The sequence below is a fragment of the Poecilia latipinna genome, unplaced genomic scaffold (assembly GCF_001443285.1).
Source record: "Poecilia latipinna isolate Pla-1442-1.1 unplaced genomic scaffold, P_latipinna-1.0 Scaffold2762, whole genome shotgun sequence".
NCBI classification, from domain to species: domain Eukaryota; kingdom Metazoa; phylum Chordata; class Actinopteri; order Cyprinodontiformes; family Poeciliidae; genus Poecilia; species Poecilia latipinna.
In genome coordinates this window covers 7,199-26,958 of record NW_015115378.1, presented here as the reverse complement: position 1 = coordinate 26,958, position 19,760 = coordinate 7,199, and the positions used below count along the sequence as shown (strand labels likewise).

Genomic DNA, 19,760 nt, shown 5'->3' with positions numbered 1-19,760 from the left:
TTGTATGGAAATAAAGGGATCTGGAATTTTTTTTTTTCCACTGAAAAACAAAAGTGGGGGGTGGTGATCAGGGGCGCCGCCAGAAATCTTGAGCCCCCTGACAAAAAATTAGATTGGCCCCCTGCAGCTGCTGTTACAATTTTTTGAGTCTATTTGACCCATAAAAAGCGTCACAATTTTAAAGGCCTGCATCTGTCTTGCTTTCTGTGGTTCAATACTGATAATTAGCACAATATTTACTGCTCATGAATTTAACATCCAACAGTCCACATCCAGTATGCAAGTAGGTTGCTTAATTTTTTCTATTAGTTTTAGATACTGAAATGTCTCCCCATGAGCAACAGTCAAAAGCAACGTGCAAAGTATACATAAAGTAATCCAGACTTCTCAAAAATGCTATGTAGTTGCATTTTATTCAAGCTGCAGTGTGTAACTTTAATAAAAAAATATGTTTTCTCCATATTTGTTAAAGCTGTCATGATGTAGCAGTTTGTCATGAGACAGATAATCTGTGAAAACAATCAATCTCCTCCATCTCCTTCCTGAATTATTATTACTGGTTATAGTAATGAACCGTTCTGACCAAAACAACCAATCAGAACTAGCAGGACGCTCTTAGCGCTGTCAATTAGCCTCATTCACTCACTGCTAAATGTGCTAATGAGGGAGAAACAACTTATCATTAAACCATTTATCTGCCATCATTGGTAGCTATGCTAACTAGACTGAGCATTCACTGTTTGAATCTGCGCAGCTCTGTGCTATGCTAGTTGCGGCACGGCACAAATCGAGGAGGAGGAAGGATGAGCAGCAGGATGAGCAGCACCACATGAGATTGTGATTGACAGCACTAAAACTCTCCTGCCACTGACTGGTTGTTTCTAGCACTGGGAGAAGGCAGAGTAAATAGATTTTTCACAGATTACCTCTCATACCATACTGTCACAACATAATGACAGTTTTAACAAATATGTGAAAAAAAATATTTATAAAAAAAGTTGCAGCTTTAATTTCACTCAGGAGAGGACATGTCAGGAGGGACGTGGGTTAGAGCTTCTGCTGACTGACTCATCTGTTGTTAAGTGGTAAAAGGAACAAGGGACAAGTTAAAAATATGAATATGTTGGTAATTTCTTTCCTTAATTCATTAAATGCTAGTGAAATGGAGGCAAACAGTAGTCTGTAGCTAAGCTAACTATGCTAAATGGTTGATAATCTCACAGTCTACCCACCTCTCTTGGAGAAAAACTGGGTTATAAATTAACACTCTTACCTTTTTCTCTCTCTCCTCTCTATTTTGTTTTTGAAAACCTGATTTTATAACTTTTCTTAGCAGCATAGTAACTGCCACAGTCACCGCTGTATTCAGCTGCAGCTTCTACTGACTGTAACTGCATACGTCACCGAGAAGCGCTCCAAGCAGGAACGAACCATTTCATGCAGATCCAGGGCAAAAACGGATGTGTGTTTTTTGGTCTGGGAGGGGGTAACATTAAATTTTTACTGTTAAAAACAATCTTTGAAAATACAATATGATTAATTTTGTATTTGACAGGATCCTGATTTTTTAAAATTTTATTTCTATGAACAAAATACAAATAATTAAATTGTGGAGGGCCCCCTGCTGGTCAGGACCCCTAGAATTGTCATCACTTTTTCCCCCTTTACCGCGCCCCTGGTGGTGAGGGACCTGGATAAAGGCTAGGGGGTCGCTGGCCCGAAAAAGGTTGAGAAACGCTGCTCTAGCACTTTATTCATCCCTGAGCTTAACTTTGTAAACTTGAAGTATAAATATGCAGGCTGTTGTGGTTCTTGCAGGAATATTGCCTTGTGGAAGCCCCTCCTGCCAACAACCAATTAAGATGCAAGAAATGATCCAACTCTTTTGCAGCAGAAAGCAGGTCATGTAGTCTCCGAGTATTCAACAGCAACTGAGGGAAACCTACTCCACTAAACATGCATATAAGTAGCAGCAAAGTTTTTTAGAGGACAACTGACAGATATGATACATTTTATTTTCCATTTCTTGGGCTAGGGCAGTAAAATGATAAACATGTTTAATCTAATTGTTAAAAAATTAACTGACTTAATGAGTTCTAAATGTTTTTATTATGGCTGTCGGCTAAAATTCAAATAGGATGGAACAGGCATGGGATGATTTCTCATGTCTTTGATGCTTTTGTTTTTTATTTGTTTATAGCAGTTTAATGCTGCATCATGTAAAATGATGCTTTGCTACATTGTTTTGTGAACAGTAAAATCATTTCAGAGTTCTTCCTGTGCTGTGAGAGCCACAGAGATGAGAGAGAGGAGCTGCTTTCAGAGATTATGTTTGAGAGAAGAGTTATTGGTCCCATGGAGAAACAGCTGAAACAGAGAAAGAATTACATTCAAGCTGCACTTAAAATACATCCTTGTTTTGAGTTAATTTAGTTTTTTCTGGTGGTCATGTTCCTGGACTCCACAGGTCCTTCATCATTACCTTCAGCAGATGTTGACAGGTATGATGTAGGTTTCTGACATTCTGTTTCAAATTTATCAAATTGGTCTCATCTAATTTAGTTGGACAATTATTTACTAATGAAAGATAACATTACAGAAAAAGGTATTTATTATCTCATGTGAGTTTATGTGAATTGATAGTGAGATTTAAAAAATTGAGCAGAAGGTGGAATCTAAAATCTACCAGTAGATCCAGTTGCCATGTAAGGTGTGTTTGTAAATTTCTTTCAAGTTATATTTACAGCATTTTTATAACCGAAGGTAACGGTTACTTAATTGTGATATAAAACATTACTTGAGCACAATATTAAATTATCCTTTTAATGCTATGTTCTCTCTCTGCAAGAAAGTTTGAAGCCAGAATCATATAGTAAATATGTCATGAATCATTAAACAGGAAAGGAGGCAGCTATGAATGGAAAAAAAATCTATCAGTCTAATCACTATTTGCTGATCTTTCAAATATGCTGAGTTGCGAGTTGGATGTGGTCCATACATTTAAAGGTCCAGTATTATATTGAATTCACTTTTTGCATGTTTCTGTCCTTCCATTTGGATTTTTCCTGCTTCTAGAAACAGTCCAAGAGCAAACGTTGCAGGCTTTCTACCATTCTCACCATCAATAACTTTACACCTCCAGGTAATAAATCCACACACATCCACCCATCCATACACAATCCAAATGTTTGAAGGTCTTACAGACACAGATCCTAATTCAAGCAATGTGGCCAGCCTGCTTAGATGTAAGTTTGAATTGATAAAGATATCGAGTTTTGTAAAGCACAATAGCCTTGACACGTGAAGGCAACCAGATTCATCAGCTTCATTTAGGCTTGAATTGCACAGATGTGTTAGAAAGAAAATAAAATAAGTCATGTCTCTGATAAGGGATATTACAATCCAAGTTATGATTGCTATGCTACTGTCATATGACCTACTTTAAATGAAATATAGTATTGCTGCATGCTGTTCATGATGTAAAGGGAGAAAGGTTCAGAAAAATATGCAAGCATAAAGTGGCAGCAAACACAGCTGAAACAAGGACTGGTCTTCCACAGTCACACAATGAAGGGATCAGTTCCACACAATGCCTCTGGGCAACAATTTGAAATCTTCTGTAGCTTTTTGTGCTGCTTGGAACAAGGAATTAATAGCATCCTTCTGAGCTGCTCTGCCTTTCAACACTTACATGTCTAGAATAAAATATTCACACCTGGAAACTTAAACCATATGGCCTTCAGTATATTTACAAAGAGATGTGTTAACAAGGGTCTAGCAACCCTGTTATCCGTTTTTTTATACATTAACTTATTGCTGTTTATCTGTAGAATTTAATGTAAATGAAAAAACTCTGCAGAGGCATTTATAGTTTCTAGCCTAAAGCCCAGACAGTGTGTCAAGACCAAGTTAGGACAATAAGAATCTAGAAATAGTTCAGGCGAGAGCAAGAAACCAAAAAACAAATATATGTGTATTTTTGTACTTACTACTTATAGGTCTCTGAACGAACATATTCAAAAACATGGGAAACACCAAGTTGGAACTGGTCTGCGATGGGAGTGACCCATGGATTGTTCTCTGCTTTGAAGACCTGCTTAGGCCCAGTTAAATCCAGGTTACCTGAAGACATAAAGACACAAACATAACAATACAATAACACTCCGATTGTACTGCTCCTTATCTTTATGGATTGTTGTGCCTGAAAGTTGTGTTTTTGTTTCATTTTTTTTTACAAGTGCATGTACCTCATAACATCTGAACCCATTCAACTTTAAGCTGTAGCAGAAAATGTAAAACAGGTTGGTGTAAAATAGTTCTGCGAACTTCAGGTTTACACTGGAGAGTATAGTATCCCAGCTAATTACCAAATCATCTGATTGCCTTTTGTTAGAAACAAATTCTGACATACATCTGATCTGCACCAATTGAACATCACCAATATTCCTCTAGTCAAGATTCAAATTTATCCATTCTGATATTTTTGGGGTGAGGCATATGAGGACATACAGTTCTGCTTATGAGTTTACATACCTCATCAGAACTCTTGGATTTTTTTGGCGATTTCCCAAAGAATTTCAACCCTGAAGTCGTAGGGAGAAGTTACATGGCAAAAATGTCCATAGTTTGGAGTAGAGATCAGCCTACACTTTTTCCATTGTCTGTCATTTTGACTAACAGTGCCCAAAAAAATCCTGTCAATCTGTTTTTACTCATGGATTTTAAAAATGATATCTACATTTAATTGCAATTCATTTTCATTCCGTTTCAGTTGAACAGATAATCCACATCGTGGCATTTTCAAACTGAATACACTGAACTTTTTATCTGCAATTTTTCCTATTTTATCAGATACTATACAAGTCAGAATGCAATTAAGGTTGAAACTGTCTGCACGTTTGCACCAATGCTCAGGTGTGTGCAATGTCAAAATGATGGATGGCTGTCAGATTTTTCCATCACCTTTTTAAAAAACCAAAGACAGAAAATATTTGGTGGATGCAACTGATGGTCTGAAGATATTTCAAGGATTTTTTTTTATTGGCATTCCAGCTCAGCTTTGCTTGTTTGTGGTACAAAATTTGGACTCAAGTGTGTAAATATTAAAATTTTAAAAGTAACATGAAGCTGAATTAAGTGCAGCTTGAGTTCAAGAATCTGATGGCTGAAGGGAAGAAACCGTTTCTCAGCCCGGTGGTCTTGTTCTGGATGCTCCTCAGCCTTCTGCCTGAAGGAAGGAGCTGGAGCAGACTGTGTGCAGGATGGGTGGAGTCCTTCACGATTTGGAGCATCCTCCTCCTGCATCGTGATGTGTAGAGGTCCGAGGTGGAGGAAAGGCTGCTCCCCACAATCCTCTGTGGAGCTTTAACCACCCACTGCAGAGCCGTCCTCTCAGCGGCAGTGCAGCTGCTGTGCCACACGGTGATGCAGGTGGAGAGAACGCTCTCCACCACACAGCGATAGAAGCTCCTCAGGACTCAGTCCACAAGTTCATACAGTACAAGGCTTAATCTCATGGACACTGTTCTTCCATGGAAAACAGACAGTCAAAAAGGAGTGAAATATGTTTAGAGATCTATGCCTGTTTTCATAAATAAAATGTAATATTAATGCCATTTTGTTTGTGTGTAGACACATTTTTGGAAATACGGCAATGTAAGATAATTTTGAACGACATAATAGCCTACCAACAAAATTGCATGTTTAACACCAGTGAAGAAACTTGTAATGGTATGTTATGATGTAGAACTATCAGACCAAAACATGTACATGAATCAATATTTGTTCCTTAACTTTGATTCAATATAAAAACACAAATGTGTAGATCCACATTCAGATGATGGTTGAATCAACATTGATATAGTGCCAGTTATGTTGAAACCCTAATGTTGATTCAACACCGACCACTTTCAATATCGTTTCACTGTCAGGCAGAAACACTGAATCCATGTTGAAGCCTGACATTGTTTCAACATTGATTCACTCATATTTTGCGATCTGGGCTGACAGATCTTTGCATCCTTCATCCAGTGGTCCACTCTTTCCCCATTGTCATTCACATTCTCCATAATAAAGATTAAAAAAAAAAGTTTGCTTTGGCTTTTCTTATGGTCTGTGTAACCCCATTTTATTCTTGAGTAAATCTTAATCAATAGATAGGCTAGATTTTAAGTATTACTTGAACGAGTCTTGAGATTTTAACAAGTTTATTCAGTTTTCATCTAACCATGGTGGTTTGTTCCTCTTTATAGGTCAATGTCTCCCCCTACGGGCAAAGGAGGACATCACCTCTAAGTTTATTGATAACTCACAATTGACGTCTACATTTGTGGAGGTTAGCATTTTGTCCCAGTCTGCTATTTTCAGGACTTTACTGTGGCTCTTAGATATAAAGTTTGGTTTGACATCATACAAAGTAGAGTCCCTGTATAGCTTTGTGTACCTCTGTTCTATTAGCTTTCTTGAAAATAGAATGCTATTATGATTTGACAAACCAATCAAAAAAATTAAATGCCTTGGCAATTATTTCAGTCTTACTTGAGAACAGAAGATCTATTGCAGTCTGAGATGTTTTTGTTAATCTAGGTAGTTTTTCAACAAGTTGTAATTCTGTGTGTCTGGGTGAATGTGGCTGTGGTCTAGAGCACTTTAAATGCAACGTTCTACTAGCACAGTTCTGTTATGATAAGAAATCTAGAATCTAGTATAGAGAGTGTAGTTAGCTTGAATTTGTTGGTGTAACAGAAAAAAAAAGAAAAAAGGTTTCTTCTGTTCAAACCATGTAAGCATGAAGGTATGCAGGAAAGAATGAAATATCTTGACAGAGAGTGATCAATGTATGCGTCCAGTACAACAAACACATTGCAATATTTACTAGAAACCAGTGTGTCTTCAAAAGATTTTGGCACTTAACAGCAAAAATGCTAAGAAATTTGGATAACAGTAAATTATGCATAGAAGTGGAGTAAAGCCTTTCTGCATAGTTTGCCATGTTATGATGATAAATTGAAAAAATCAACAAAGAAAATCCCCAGTTGCTAAAATACTTTTTTATGTAGTGTTGCCAACACTAGGGTGAGGTATTGATGTGCATGTGGCTAAATGTTTTTGAGTACCAAGTTCAGGAGGCAGAACAGTCAGTCTGTTGCCCTGGATGTGAAGCTCTTTGAGTTGAGCCAAGTCACCAATCTCCCTCGGTAACGAGACCAGATCATTATCTCGGAGACTCAGCTGGGCACACAAAGAAAAGATAAGGATAAAAATACGTTAGCATCACACAATTTCTCAAATGTTTTAGCTCCTATAAATTTAAATCAGACATTCACAGACGGACAGTCACATATTTCTCAACTTCAGGCTCAACGTAATGAACAGATTTATTTGTACAAATTACCTTTTTAAAAATCAACCCTATAAAGTCAGTGTGTCCCCATTGGTAAATTGGGTAGGTGCCCCACCCTCCTCAATGATATTCATTGCACCTTGCCTCCTCACTAAACAAACTAAATTGAACTGAATTAGGGAGGAACTTGTAAAAATCAGACTGTCCCCAGTGAGCATTTTTTCAATTTTCAATTAGTCAATTTTACTGAAATCTTGGCTGGTGGTGCAGCTGTTCTTTATCTGATTCAGCAAAGTCACAGACAAGGTGAACAGGAAGGCGTGAATATGAAGATTCAAGCACTTTTCCCCTCAGTTGTCTGCTTTGTTACTGTCAAGTTGTCCTTTAATTTGTGCAGTTTACCAACTTGAAAAAGGATTGAAACATCTACACAGATTGTTTAGCAGCTATATTCCACTCAAATGACCAAGCAGTTATCTTTATCCATCAGTGTGTCAAGGCATTTCACTTATTTAAGTTTACATAAATTAATTTCACTCCAACAGCAAAAACATAATACTAAGAAAACCTCAAAAATAATACTAAGTAAAGCACTGTGATTCAACCCACAAAGTGCTTAAAGCCAAAAGAACAAAAATAAGTAACATTTAAAATTAATATTTACATTTCAAATGTTTGCTTGTTGATGTTTATCATGTTATGAAAGTCTATTTTAAAAAGCTAATCCAGGTTGTAGGCATTTCAGCAGTGCAATGTCACAGCAATACAGTCTCTGCCAAACCGGCTTCCTCTCTGCTTGTTTGTAGGTGTATCAGTTGGAAATTCACTGAATTCAATCAATGTCCTGCTGTTGTGGCGTGCTCCGTCAGGAGGAGCGATGCTGCAAGTCAATGACTCAATGCAATGTGTTGAGTTTCCTTAGAAACATTTTAGGCTAATTATAATGAACTGATCATACTTCACTAATTAGGATCACCTGGAATGTATGTATGGTTGAATTGAAATGATTTTTTTGCAAAGTGCCTCAATCTAAATTTGTTGTAAAATGGCACAATAAAAACAAACTGAATTGAATAAAAGGAATCCTTAAGATTATGAGAAGTTCCCCAAGCAATGCAAGGTCTGTCACTGTAATGTTCAGATAAAGATCTGCCACCAAAACAACCTGGCATCTTGCTCTGTCAGTGTTTCAGCTAATCCACGTTGTAGGCAACCTGGATTAGCCTCACAACCTTCACAAATATAAAACACTTTCTGTGAATGATTAATGAATGATTATTCATCACACTTGTGTATTTACATTCATTTTGTTCCCGACAGTAAAAACCTCATCAGTCCAAGTTGTGTTGGTGCTACTGGGGTGAACTTACGATTTGCAGCTTTGTCAGCTTCCCAATGTCAGGAGGAAGTAATTCAAAGTCGTTGTCGCTCAAATACAGCGCTCTAAGAGTGGCTAGAAAACAGAAATAAGATGGTTGTATATCTTATTTATACAATTATATAATTTTCACACTTATTCCAAATGAACATGATGCCTCATTCCAACAAAATCTGGAATGCTCCTTGTAATTTTAAATGAAATGTTGAGTATTTTCTCAATAGTTTAAAATAAACTTTGTGAATGAAAATCCCCCGTTAGCCAGTTTTTTAAATAACAGCTGTATCAGCATAACAACAAATTACATGCATTTTCATGTGAAGAAATAGTATAAATGAATTATATATTATATGCTGCCATCTACTGTATATAAAACAATACTACAACTAGATATGATGAAATACTGAATTATTGTCATAATGTTCACTGGTCTCTGCTCTGTGAAGGCCGGTGTTCTCCTATTAGAGCCGTTTTTCCATGTGCAAAATGCATCTGACACAACTAGAAGAAAGAAGCATAGATACAATGACAGAAAACATGGTTGGTCAAATATTTGAAAGATTAAAAATATAATAATCATGATAATGGTAAAATAATTGACAAATATCATCCAGCAATGCCAATTTTGAGCAGAAAGAAAAACTAATAATAAGTGGATCATCATGGCATCACTGTTACATCTGGATGCTCTGGGACTAACGCCCAGAAAAAGTTCCCAGATTATTTTGACTGCTGCATGTTCCACATATCGTGTGGACAGAAGATGTCTGCGTGGGACAGATTAGTGCAGCTGGACCGCTGAGAATATCCATGCAGTGAAAACAAAACAAAAAACACCATATTTCATAACATAACATAGCTTGTGATGTTTACTGGCAATGGCAATAAACATGATTCTGATTCTGATAAACTTATAGCATTTCTATAACAACTGAAGGTAATAGTTACTTGATAGTGTTATCGAATGGCACTATGGTGCCTGGAAAACATAAAATACTGCTCTTATAAAGAACCCTGGTTTCTCAACATTTACAATTCGTACTGACCTGTGATGTCTTTAAGTGCTAGACTTATGCCTTCATGCATTATTTTAAAATCAACCCTCATCAGGCAGGTATATATAAACATTAACAGAGTCTGAGCTTTTTATCTATGTATTATATTCCTGATAATCAGGGGCTGCCCAGACTTGGTAATTTAGATCCAAAGTAGGGCTGGAAATGATTGATAAATGAATTAATGTAAAGTTGATTGCTCTTATCGATCGACTAGTGATTAATTGATAACAGCTGGAGATAGGAACAAACAACCCTCACAACTCTTCTAGAGATAAGATAATGTATGGATGGATCCATCGATGGAATCTCTTAAGTTGCTAAATAGGAAGATAAAAGATTAAAAGAATCAAATTTGTGAAAAACGTAACAGATGTTCATACAGAAGTCCTGTCTGTGAAGAGGTCTGCAGACTTAGCCGTCTGCTGAAGAATGTTAAAACTTGGCTCCATGAAGACAAATACTCACAAAGGCCCTCACCATCAGCTGTGCTTAATGGCATAATGTTTTTTCCCATCATGCCTTGCACTTTTCTTTCATCACCTCACATCAGTCATTTTTGGCTGAGAAGTTGATGCTGTTCAGCCGACAGAATGATGCTGATTGGTTGCATTTCAAAACAGAACCACATAAAGTGCATTTTGTGTCCATGTTTTACGTTCCCTTCCTGGGATGTCGCCACCATAATTACTTCTCTTACAATTGCCTAACCCAGACAATCTAAACTGATAAAGAAGTGCAACAATGAAGTATCTATTTAGACCAATTATGTCTTACTGGATCATATGCTTTATATCAGAGAAGTATTTACGTATACTCTGACTGAACCTCTATGGTACAGACATCACTCAGTCATGTCGAAGCAGACAAAGGCTATGTTCACAAAGCAGCTCTTGATGCTTAATTCCGATTTTTTGCTGAAATCTGATTGTTTTTTGCATTTGTTTTGTAGTTGTTCATACTTTGTAGTTGTCTTTGCAAATGATTTATGACCCCAAACCAACCTGCTTGAAAAATGTAGACGTCAAACAGCAACAAACTGTTAACGCAATTAATTAAGGCTGGATGCCTGAAAAGATCAGAATTTGCTCATTCAAACTGCCATAAGAAAGGTTGCATATAGGCAAAAAGTAAGTCAATAAAAAAACAGATTTGGGTGGCATTTGCCTCCTGTGTGAACATAGCCTAAGACCCAGTCCACACATCCATGACATTAGGTGCATCCAAAAAGGTTTTTTGTCTAGGCTGTGTGTCCACACAGATCTGGCATTTTGGGAGACCAGAAACAATCAATTTTGAAAACAAAATACCGGTTTCATGTTCATGTGAGTGTGTACATGTGAGCCATGTCTTTACTGAAACAATGGCATGTCCCTCTGTAGCCTGTAACCTGCAGGCACCTTACTCACAAATAAACATGGTGTGTTCAGTGTTGTTTGCCAAATGCTCACTTAGATAGAAGAAGTTTCCAGGCAGAGAACCAGAGTTCTGGTTCAAGTTGTTGTAGGTTAAGTCCAACACCTCGAGAGCAGGAAGAGATCCAAATCCTCTGGGCAAGCCACTGAGACGATTCATCCTGTGTTCACAGAAACACAGCCAGTTTCCCACTTGTCTAGAATTTCAATTTAAAGCAAAACATTCACTGATTCATTCATTAACATGTCAGAAAACTAGCATATTGTGAAGTTCAAAATCATAAACTCTAAAGTCCTGTTTCAGAAAGTGAGATAGACAAATTCGGAGTAGAAGACAGTTACTCTGAGTACACCTACTCAGGGTTTTCGGTTTGAGAACAGGAGCTGTCAACTAAGTATACATTCAGTATATTGAATTTTATGACTAACTGCATATTACTTAATATTCATATTTCTTTACTGGAATTACTTGAAAGTGTTGTATTTTAATATCTTACTTGAAGGCCAGGTCCATATGCAAATACTTCATGTAACATAAACACTGAGATAAGGGAGAACAGGTTTGTAAAATGCAGATTATTATTAAAGAGATTCAATTTTATTGTAAGTACAAACAGTATAACAAAATGAACAGTGATTATTAATACACTTCCTAGCAGTGTACTCAGACATCTGACTTCTTTGCCTTTACTGGTGATGAAAACTCGTAACTCTGGATGAAAGGAAGACCAGTTCAGGATGACTGCAGTGTCAGGGAAGCCATTAAAATCTGCAGGTAGATTTTTGCATATTTGGTCTTCTGGTTTCCAGATCCTAATTTAGCCAAGTACTGTAAATAAAAAGTTAGTCCATGCTGTAATTATCTGGCAGACTGAGGACTGATGGACGCCGTCAGCTGGTCAGCAGGTCCAGGTGCTTGGATGCAAGGCACAGACAATTTAACAAAAGGATATTTCATTAAATATTCTTTACTGCTTTGAAGTGAAAATACAGTAGTTGTTGATATTTTGTTCAATCAAATAAAATCACCCACCTTTCTTTTTTTGTGGGCGGGAAGAGTAAAAAACTGTAGTAGAGACAATAAAACTTGAATTCTCTATCAAATCATACTCCTGGTCTCTGCCACAATAACTCTTGCGATTTTACAGCAGCAATAGTATTGTTGTCTTTGATAATTGTATTTTAATATTCTTATGCTGTCATTAGTATTTGTAATACCATCAGTAAGAAATATTCTGCTATGTGGAATGAGATGTTATATTATACGAGATAAAGACTGTTTTTTTTAGGAGGGGGGAAGCATTGACAGATTGTCGACATATCAATGTTTGTTTAAATTTGTCAACTAAATAGGGGATTTTTTTTAATGCTCATCTTTGTACTAACCTACCACACCATAAAAATCCAGGTTGCTGGGTTTTTTTATGAAGCACATGTTTTACATGTTACTACACATGAAATTGTCCTAGTTTTAACCACAAATTGCATCATTAAGGAAAATGCAGTCCTGATGAAACGCCTCAAACATGAAAACCCTAAAATGTCACATACCCAAGATTGAGGTGTTTCAGCTTCTGAAGACTGCTGATCTGAGTCGGGAGCTCTTCAATCTGGTTGTTGAACAAGTTCAGAACTTCCAGATTCTTCAGTTCTGAGATGTTAGGAGGCACAGCTGGAAGAGAAATTTTATAGACCCCAATTAAAGTACTTTCAGAACTTTATATCGCTGCAGCAGTACAGACGTGAATCTGTGAAATTAATATGCTTTAAAAACATTTGTGTACAATAACACACATCTAGAGGTAATCTTAGGAGTGCCAACCTAAGGAATTTCAATAGAGGTTTTCCACCAAAGAGGCTCCAGGCAGGACTGCTGCTAGACCCAGTTCTCAACTGTTTCAGGAAAGAACCGGAATGTGATTCTAAATGTTTTATCCAGTTATTGTTTGATTCTGCTTTAGTTTTATGCTGACAGTTTTTGTGAAGATGATCAATTTAACCACAGAAATATTATTTAGCCCAGTATTTCTGAAGACAGATGATCTAACAACACCACCTTAGTTTTTTAAACACTGTTTGAAATAACTAATGGCGCTTGTGAACGATTCACTTTCCTGGTCAGCTGATCTCTGATCAGCAGCACCTGGAAACCAGGAGCAAAACAAATTTTAGAGACGTTTATTATGACCAACTATTAGTATTGTAGGACTAAACTAGAAAAAGTTAATGGATTCAGTAAACAAATACTTAGAGACAGCCTGTGTAAGCTACTCATCATGCTTGGTTTGCAACAAAACCTTAGAAAAGCATCCAAAGGCCTTACTTAACACCACCTAACCGCAGTTCCTTCATACTTTAGACAACTTAAAGCCTTTGAAAATTTCTTACAACCTGACTTATTTGTCAGATGTCTTTAAGGTGAGGGCAGTGGTATTATGTAATATCAACTTTTTTCAGGTTTGTATTCAATTTTATTTGCCCATCAAAAAGACAGCTGGAGTGTTGCTTTGATCCTTTCATACATGTTTGGAACCTTTTTTGTAAATATTTACTTGTATTCATTTTCACAGTGCATGGTAAGAATCTACATTTTGTTACATTGTACAGAAAAAAGGAGAACATACACTGTGTGCACAATTATTACTCAATTTGTAGTTTTGAGGATTAATTTTATTGTTGAACATCTACAGCACTCTTAGTCAATCCAAATATTAATAACCTCTCAAACCTGAATATTTAAGAAAGTAAAAGTGAGATTTTAGCTTTTTTAGCACAGTATCAATGCGTGCAGGATTAATATATAACTGAATTCAAATTAAATCTTTTCCCATCTCACTTGTTTGTCATCTGTTAAAGTGAAAATAATAAATATACAACTCAAAATTGACAAAAAAAACATTTCTGACATTTAAAAATTAAATCAGTGACCAATATAGCCACCCTTCTATCACTACCTTAGCAACTACTTTTTAGACTCCTATTCCTCCAAACCAGTAAAGGAATTAGACCAGAGGATACGTACGTATATTATCTAGCTACCCTGAACATGAGTATCTAGTTTACATACTTTAGATCAACATTAGATTCTTTTTCTCTTTCTTTTGATTTGTTATTTTGTTTGTATTTCCTTTTAATTCATGTAAAGCACTTTGTATTGCCTTGTTGCTGAAAATGTGCTATGTAAATAAAATTACCTTCACCTTTACATTCTTTTCAGTAACAGTTATATAAACTGACAGACTCGTGGAGTCTGTCAGTTTCTTGATCAACTTTTTGTGCATCAGCAACCACAGCCTCCCAGACACTGTTCAGAGATGTGAACTGTTTAAGAAGGGCCCACAAGTTCTCAATGGGGTTTAGGTCTGGTGAGGAAGGAGACCACTTCATTGTTCTTTCATCTTTAAGGCCTTTACTGGCCAGACACATAGTGGAGTACTGTGATGCATGTGATGGAGCATTGTCCTGCATAAAAATCATGATCTTCTTGAAAGATGCAGACTTTTTCTTGTATCACTGCTTGAAGAAAGTGTCTTCTAAAAACTGGCAGTAGGTTTGGGAGTTCATCTTTAATAATACCAGCCCATACCAGTACCCCGCCTTCACCTTGCTGGCGTCTGATGTGAAGTGGAGCTCTGTCCCCATTACTGAGCGAGCCACGGGTCCATCCATTTGGTCAATCAAGAGTCACTCTCATCTCATCTGTCCATAAAGCTTTGAAAAATCTGTCTTCAAATCTGTCTTGGTCCAGTTTTGACGTTTCAGCAATGTGTCTTGTTCAGTGGTGGTCAAGTTTCAGCCTTCCTTACCTTGATCATGCCTTTGAGCTCTGAGCATCTTGTACTTCTGGAACTCTAGGTAGGTTGCAGTTCTGGAATATGACAGTACTAGAAGATAACGGGTTCCTGGTAGCTTCATGTTTGATTCTTCTCAAATTTTTGGCAGTTAATTTCCATCTTTTTTTTCTTAAGATGTTTCTTGTCTAGATTTAACCATTGGATGCTGTTATCCTCGATGGGAATTGATGCTGCCCACTGAAGTGCAGGCTTTATGCATTACACTAGGGACATGATTTCACTGAAGAATGTTTATTGTACGAGTTTATGTTTTAGTTTTCAATAAAAATAGATAGTTTGGGGAAGAATAAGGACGATTTCAATTCCAAGAACTCATGGTTGTGTTCTTTCACTGATTTTAACTGTGGTAAAACAATGAACATAGGTGTAAAAATAACACTCGGCTCAACTCAGAATCTTTTAAATAAAAACCCCATAACAAAACATTAGGTAGGTAACCCTCCAAAACAACAAGAGTAGCTCCAGCAACTGCTTGGATTAAAATTGGCCACTCATAACATTTTGTGCATGTTTCAAAGTTTCAAAATGTAGGATCTGAAAGCTGAGGGAAATGTATGTATACAAACGATGAAGAAGTTAGTTAAGTAACTGTGAATCCTTCCTCACAATTTGGCAGGGAGGATCACAACCCTATTCATCAGTGTTCTGGTAAATTACACACCGTAGTCATTTCAGCTAGTCTGAAGTTACTCATTTGGCTTCAGTTGGAGCAGAGAACAGCTTGACCGATCCCACGTATGGCGGCATTATTATGCCAAAAGTCACGAGCGCAAATGAGACGTGTTATCTGTTTACACTGCTCAAATGTCTATTGCGATATACATTAATGATTTATTGTCCAGCTATAGATCTAGGGGAACCAGAAATAACGGTGCCGTGCCATAATGTGATGGGTTTATTAGGTAGTCCTGTTGCTCAAAATTTATATTGCTGAAGGATATTTATCATCTCATCTACCATTATTAATATCATCATTATTTTATATTCCAAATATTTAACCAGCCATATTTTTTGTCATTGTATCTATGTATCCTTCTTTGCATAGTTGTATCAGGGGCATTTTGCACTTGCGAAAACTAGGCCAGTAATTACTTAATTGTTGTAATCAAGCTCTGAAAATCTGAAGTATGTTTTGTATGGGGGAATTTTACTGCCATAAGTTGAGAGCACACATTTTCACAAGTTTTGATAACAAAGACATGAAGTCCTGTGGTGAGACTAAAGATGTGGGCTCTTAAATTATGGCATTAAAATTCCCCAATAGTTTTGGTCACAAATGTCAGGATGTGCATGAATATTTGTACCTTACTTAGTGAAAAGTTAGTGCTTCACACAAAAACTGTGTGCCACCAGTATGTAATCCAAATATTGTGAATCATCATCACCCAGAAAAGGGCAACAACAGTTTCAACTTTCTAGGCAATCACAGATAATTCTGCTAATTCTGGCCAATACCAATATTTTGTTTGAATTGATGCCAAATGTAGCAACAAAGTCACTTACTTGGCATTAGCAGAGGGACTACAGTTAACTGCACATGTGAACTGATGGGCGAGTCAGTCAGTCCTCTCTCAGGGCAAGCAAAAAGAAACAGTGGCTGATTTTCAGACATTTGCAGAGTTGGATAAGATTGGTGGATGGGATTGTTTTTATGTATTTATCGTCCAATTACCAAAGAAAATTTTGGTCAGTTTATCAGTGCAAACCCATACCTTCCTGAAAGTTGACAGGTATAGTTGAATCTATGTAAACTTCTAAATTTTAAGCAGTACTAAAGAAAACAAAAGAAATCTCTTAAACATTTCTTCTCATTATGACATTTAGCAAAAACCAATATTTCTGGTAATCCAAACTGACCTAAAACAGGTAATGCCTAATGTGATATGATCCAAAAGTTCTAAACATCTTTCTATTTAGGATATGTAAACAAGATACAGAGCTCTGTGGTATCAAAGCTATTGTTTTAGCCACAGTGTGTCTATACGGGTGTAGAGCTGGCTGTGTTTCACTAGTTGCTCTGACTGTTCTGTTAGTGAATGTGTGAAAAAAATGTAATTACTGGGTATTTTTTAGTTAAGTTGATGGATTTATTATGTGATAAGCAAGAATTGTAACAGTGTGTAATCATTTTAGATGTTAACCGATCTAAGAATAATACCAAAAATGTGCACAAAGTAAGCAGCACATCTTTACTTTGTTACTGTTGTAATGGCAGCAATTCTTTAAAGCCGTTTATATGTTTTCTTCATTCTAGCAACAACTGCTTATTTAAATACTGCAGTTTAATGTATCAATTGTAAGGTGAAGGGACCATCTTACCTGTGAGCTTGTTGTGACTGAGGACCAACTGAGTGATGTGAGACAGAGTGACTGAAATGACAGACAAGAAAAAAAGTCAAAAATGCACAAATAGTTTTATAGAATAGTTTTAGAATTCATAAAACTTATGAATTCTGATTCAGCACTGCTCAAACTTACAAAGAGTATTCTCAAATAATGGACTTGTGTCTGTTCTGGTTTTACTAGACCTCTGTGCTGATTTTAACACAGTTGACCACAATATTTTCTTAGAACTGTTTGAACATGTAGGTATCAAGAGAAAAGCACTAGGCTGGTTTAAATCCTATCTGTCCAACAGATTCCAGTTTGCTTATGGGAACATAATTTCACACTCTAGGGTGTGGTGTATTTCATGGTGTTTTTTATGTGGAGTATCACAGAGCTCCGTTATTGGACCAATTCTCTTTATCCATCTGTCCATTTTCTTCCCTTATCCGGAGTCGGGTCACAGGGGTAGCAGCCAAAGTAAGGAGGCCTAGACTTCCCTCTCCCCAGCCATTTGTTCCAGCTCCTCCAGGGGAATCCCATGGCATTCCCAGGCCAGACGGGAAACATAGTCCCTCCAGCATTTCCTGGGTCTTCCTTTGGGACTCCTCCTGGTGGGACGTGCCTGGAACACCTCAAGAGGGAGGCATCCTGACTAGATACTTGAGCCACCTCTACTGGCTCCTCTTGACGTGAAGGAGCAGCAGCTCTACTCTGAGAAGAGCCGCTGCTCTTCCTCAGAGTAATCCCTCTTACTCTGAATGCTTGGCAAGAAGGATTGTTGTAAGTCAACGACACAACACAAGCAATTGTTGCCATGTCCTCATCCAGGAGCAGTGGATGCTGCAAGTCAATGGCTAAGTGCAGTCTGTTGGTTCTTGTTAGATAGAAACTTTTTAAACTATTTTCAGTATGCATGACTGAACTAAAATTATTTTTTTTCTTGAGTGCCTTAAGACATTTGTTGTGAACGTCCAACTTAATTGGGAAAGGAATAAAAAAATGGTAGTGACATAACAGAGTTATTCCAACTTGCTGCTACCATGAGGTAGTTTATCAATGCAAAACAGAGAACACAAAGCTCAACTTCAAACATATCAAGAATTTCTTTTCTAAGAATGCAGCTTAGAAAAAAACAGCTTTAAGAGAGCAGAGAAAAACATCAGTCAATTAGATTGATCTTTCTGGAAACGCTATAGCAGATAATTCAGAGTCCTTAATTGCAATCTAAACTGCTTAAAAATATATTTTGTGTCAACCATTATCATGACTCCACTTGAGCTAATTAGATGGGCTCCTGCATGTGACAGGTTTTAAATCATGTGCATTATGCATGATTTTTCTAAAAAGTTTATCGTAAGTGTAATAAAGAGCACAGAAAGTAGTAGTTGTCCCATTTTAATTCTTTTTTCTGTCCAATTGTCCAGTGCCACATTTTCAAGTTCAAAACACTCCCAAGAGACAGTCTCTCAGATTTGTTGACTATTTGTGACCTTGAAAAGAAACTGAGGGTCATAAAGTTGCCCTGCTCTGCATTCAACTGATGCTGTTTTGTTTGTTTGTTTGTTTGTTTGTTTTTCTTGCCTGCATCAGTGACAGTTTGAAAGCACACAATTCTTGCCACAGCATGACAGAGTTCAATCCCGTCTTTTACTCAGATGGTATCCTATGGGAACTATTCTGGAAGACTCTGGGATGTTGTGATCAAATCTTGCCTAAAAACAAAAGCTGAAAAAGAAGGTTCAACATTTTTACAGACTACTTTACACACCACAGAGTTCAACATTTATGACAGCATGAGTTTTATAGGAAGAAATCTGGAGTCCTGCACCAGAGCAGAGCAGGGAACAATTTCCCTCTCCCACCCCCCAGATCCACAAACACGGATCTCAACTTTTCAGCCTTCTTGCTCCAGTTTTACAAATGAAGAAGAGTTTTTAGCTTACACAGGCCTGGTATGTCCAGCATGTTCGAGATCCCCCTGTCGCACATTTCTACCTCAGGAAGGCTCCTGTCCCGACTTTCCTCCACGATCTTCTTCAAAGATTTTGACATCGTTCTGAAAAGATGGAGGCGAAACGCATACAGACATTACCGCACAGGATGAAAGCAGGAGAAGAAGCCAGGAAAATCTGTGGTAAATAACAGGAGCAATGAGGCTCACCGTTTAAAAAATGTTTAGAAGTATTTCCAAAGCAAGACTTTTCATCAAACTCTCCACCTACCCGGAAGTGTATCCGAAAGCACACCCTTTCCTTATTAGGAAATGTCTCTTCCTCACTGCGCCAGACCAAACGGAGAGGGGTCCAAGTGCATACGTTACGTCTAGCAGAACTCCGGACGTGCACACCATAGACATAATATAAGCATAGACGCCTCATGGACCGCTCT

The 19,760-nt window shown here is 37.3% G+C and overlaps 1 protein-coding gene and 1 long non-coding RNA gene across 3 annotated transcripts in view; both read right to left on the bottom strand.

The window, feature by feature from the left end:
- Window positions 1-19,699, bottom strand: part of rsu1 (Ras suppressor protein 1) — a 39,507-nt gene extending 19,808 nt beyond the window's left edge. The window contains exons 1-8 of one of the 2 annotated variants that reach the window (XM_015021334.1): window positions 19,595-19,699; window positions 19,316-19,428; window positions 17,364-17,414; window positions 12,742-12,862; window positions 11,227-11,351; window positions 8,713-8,795; window positions 7,116-7,230; window positions 3,990-4,122 (exon numbers count right to left, since the gene is read on the bottom strand). In XM_015021334.1, coding sequence (XP_014876820.1) covers window positions 3,990-4,122; window positions 7,116-7,230; window positions 8,713-8,795; window positions 11,227-11,351; window positions 12,742-12,862; window positions 17,364-17,414; window positions 19,316-19,424 — 737 coding nt within the window. In that variant the 5' untranslated portion in view covers window positions 19,425-19,428; window positions 19,595-19,699. Of the gene's footprint in view, window positions 1-3,989; window positions 4,123-7,115; window positions 7,231-8,712; window positions 8,796-11,226; window positions 11,352-12,741; window positions 12,863-17,363; window positions 17,415-19,315; window positions 19,429-19,533 lie in introns of both variants that reach the window. The other variant, XM_015021335.1, reaches the window with a different exon arrangement.
- LOC106939062 (uncharacterized) lies at window positions 13,259-14,297 on the bottom strand. The gene is made up of 2 exons (XR_001422750.1): window positions 13,965-14,297; window positions 13,259-13,523 (listed from the first exon to the last, which is right to left on the bottom strand). It is a non-coding gene; the product is annotated as an uncharacterized LOC106939062 (long non-coding RNA).
- Window positions 19,700-19,760: the final 61 nt, after the last annotated feature.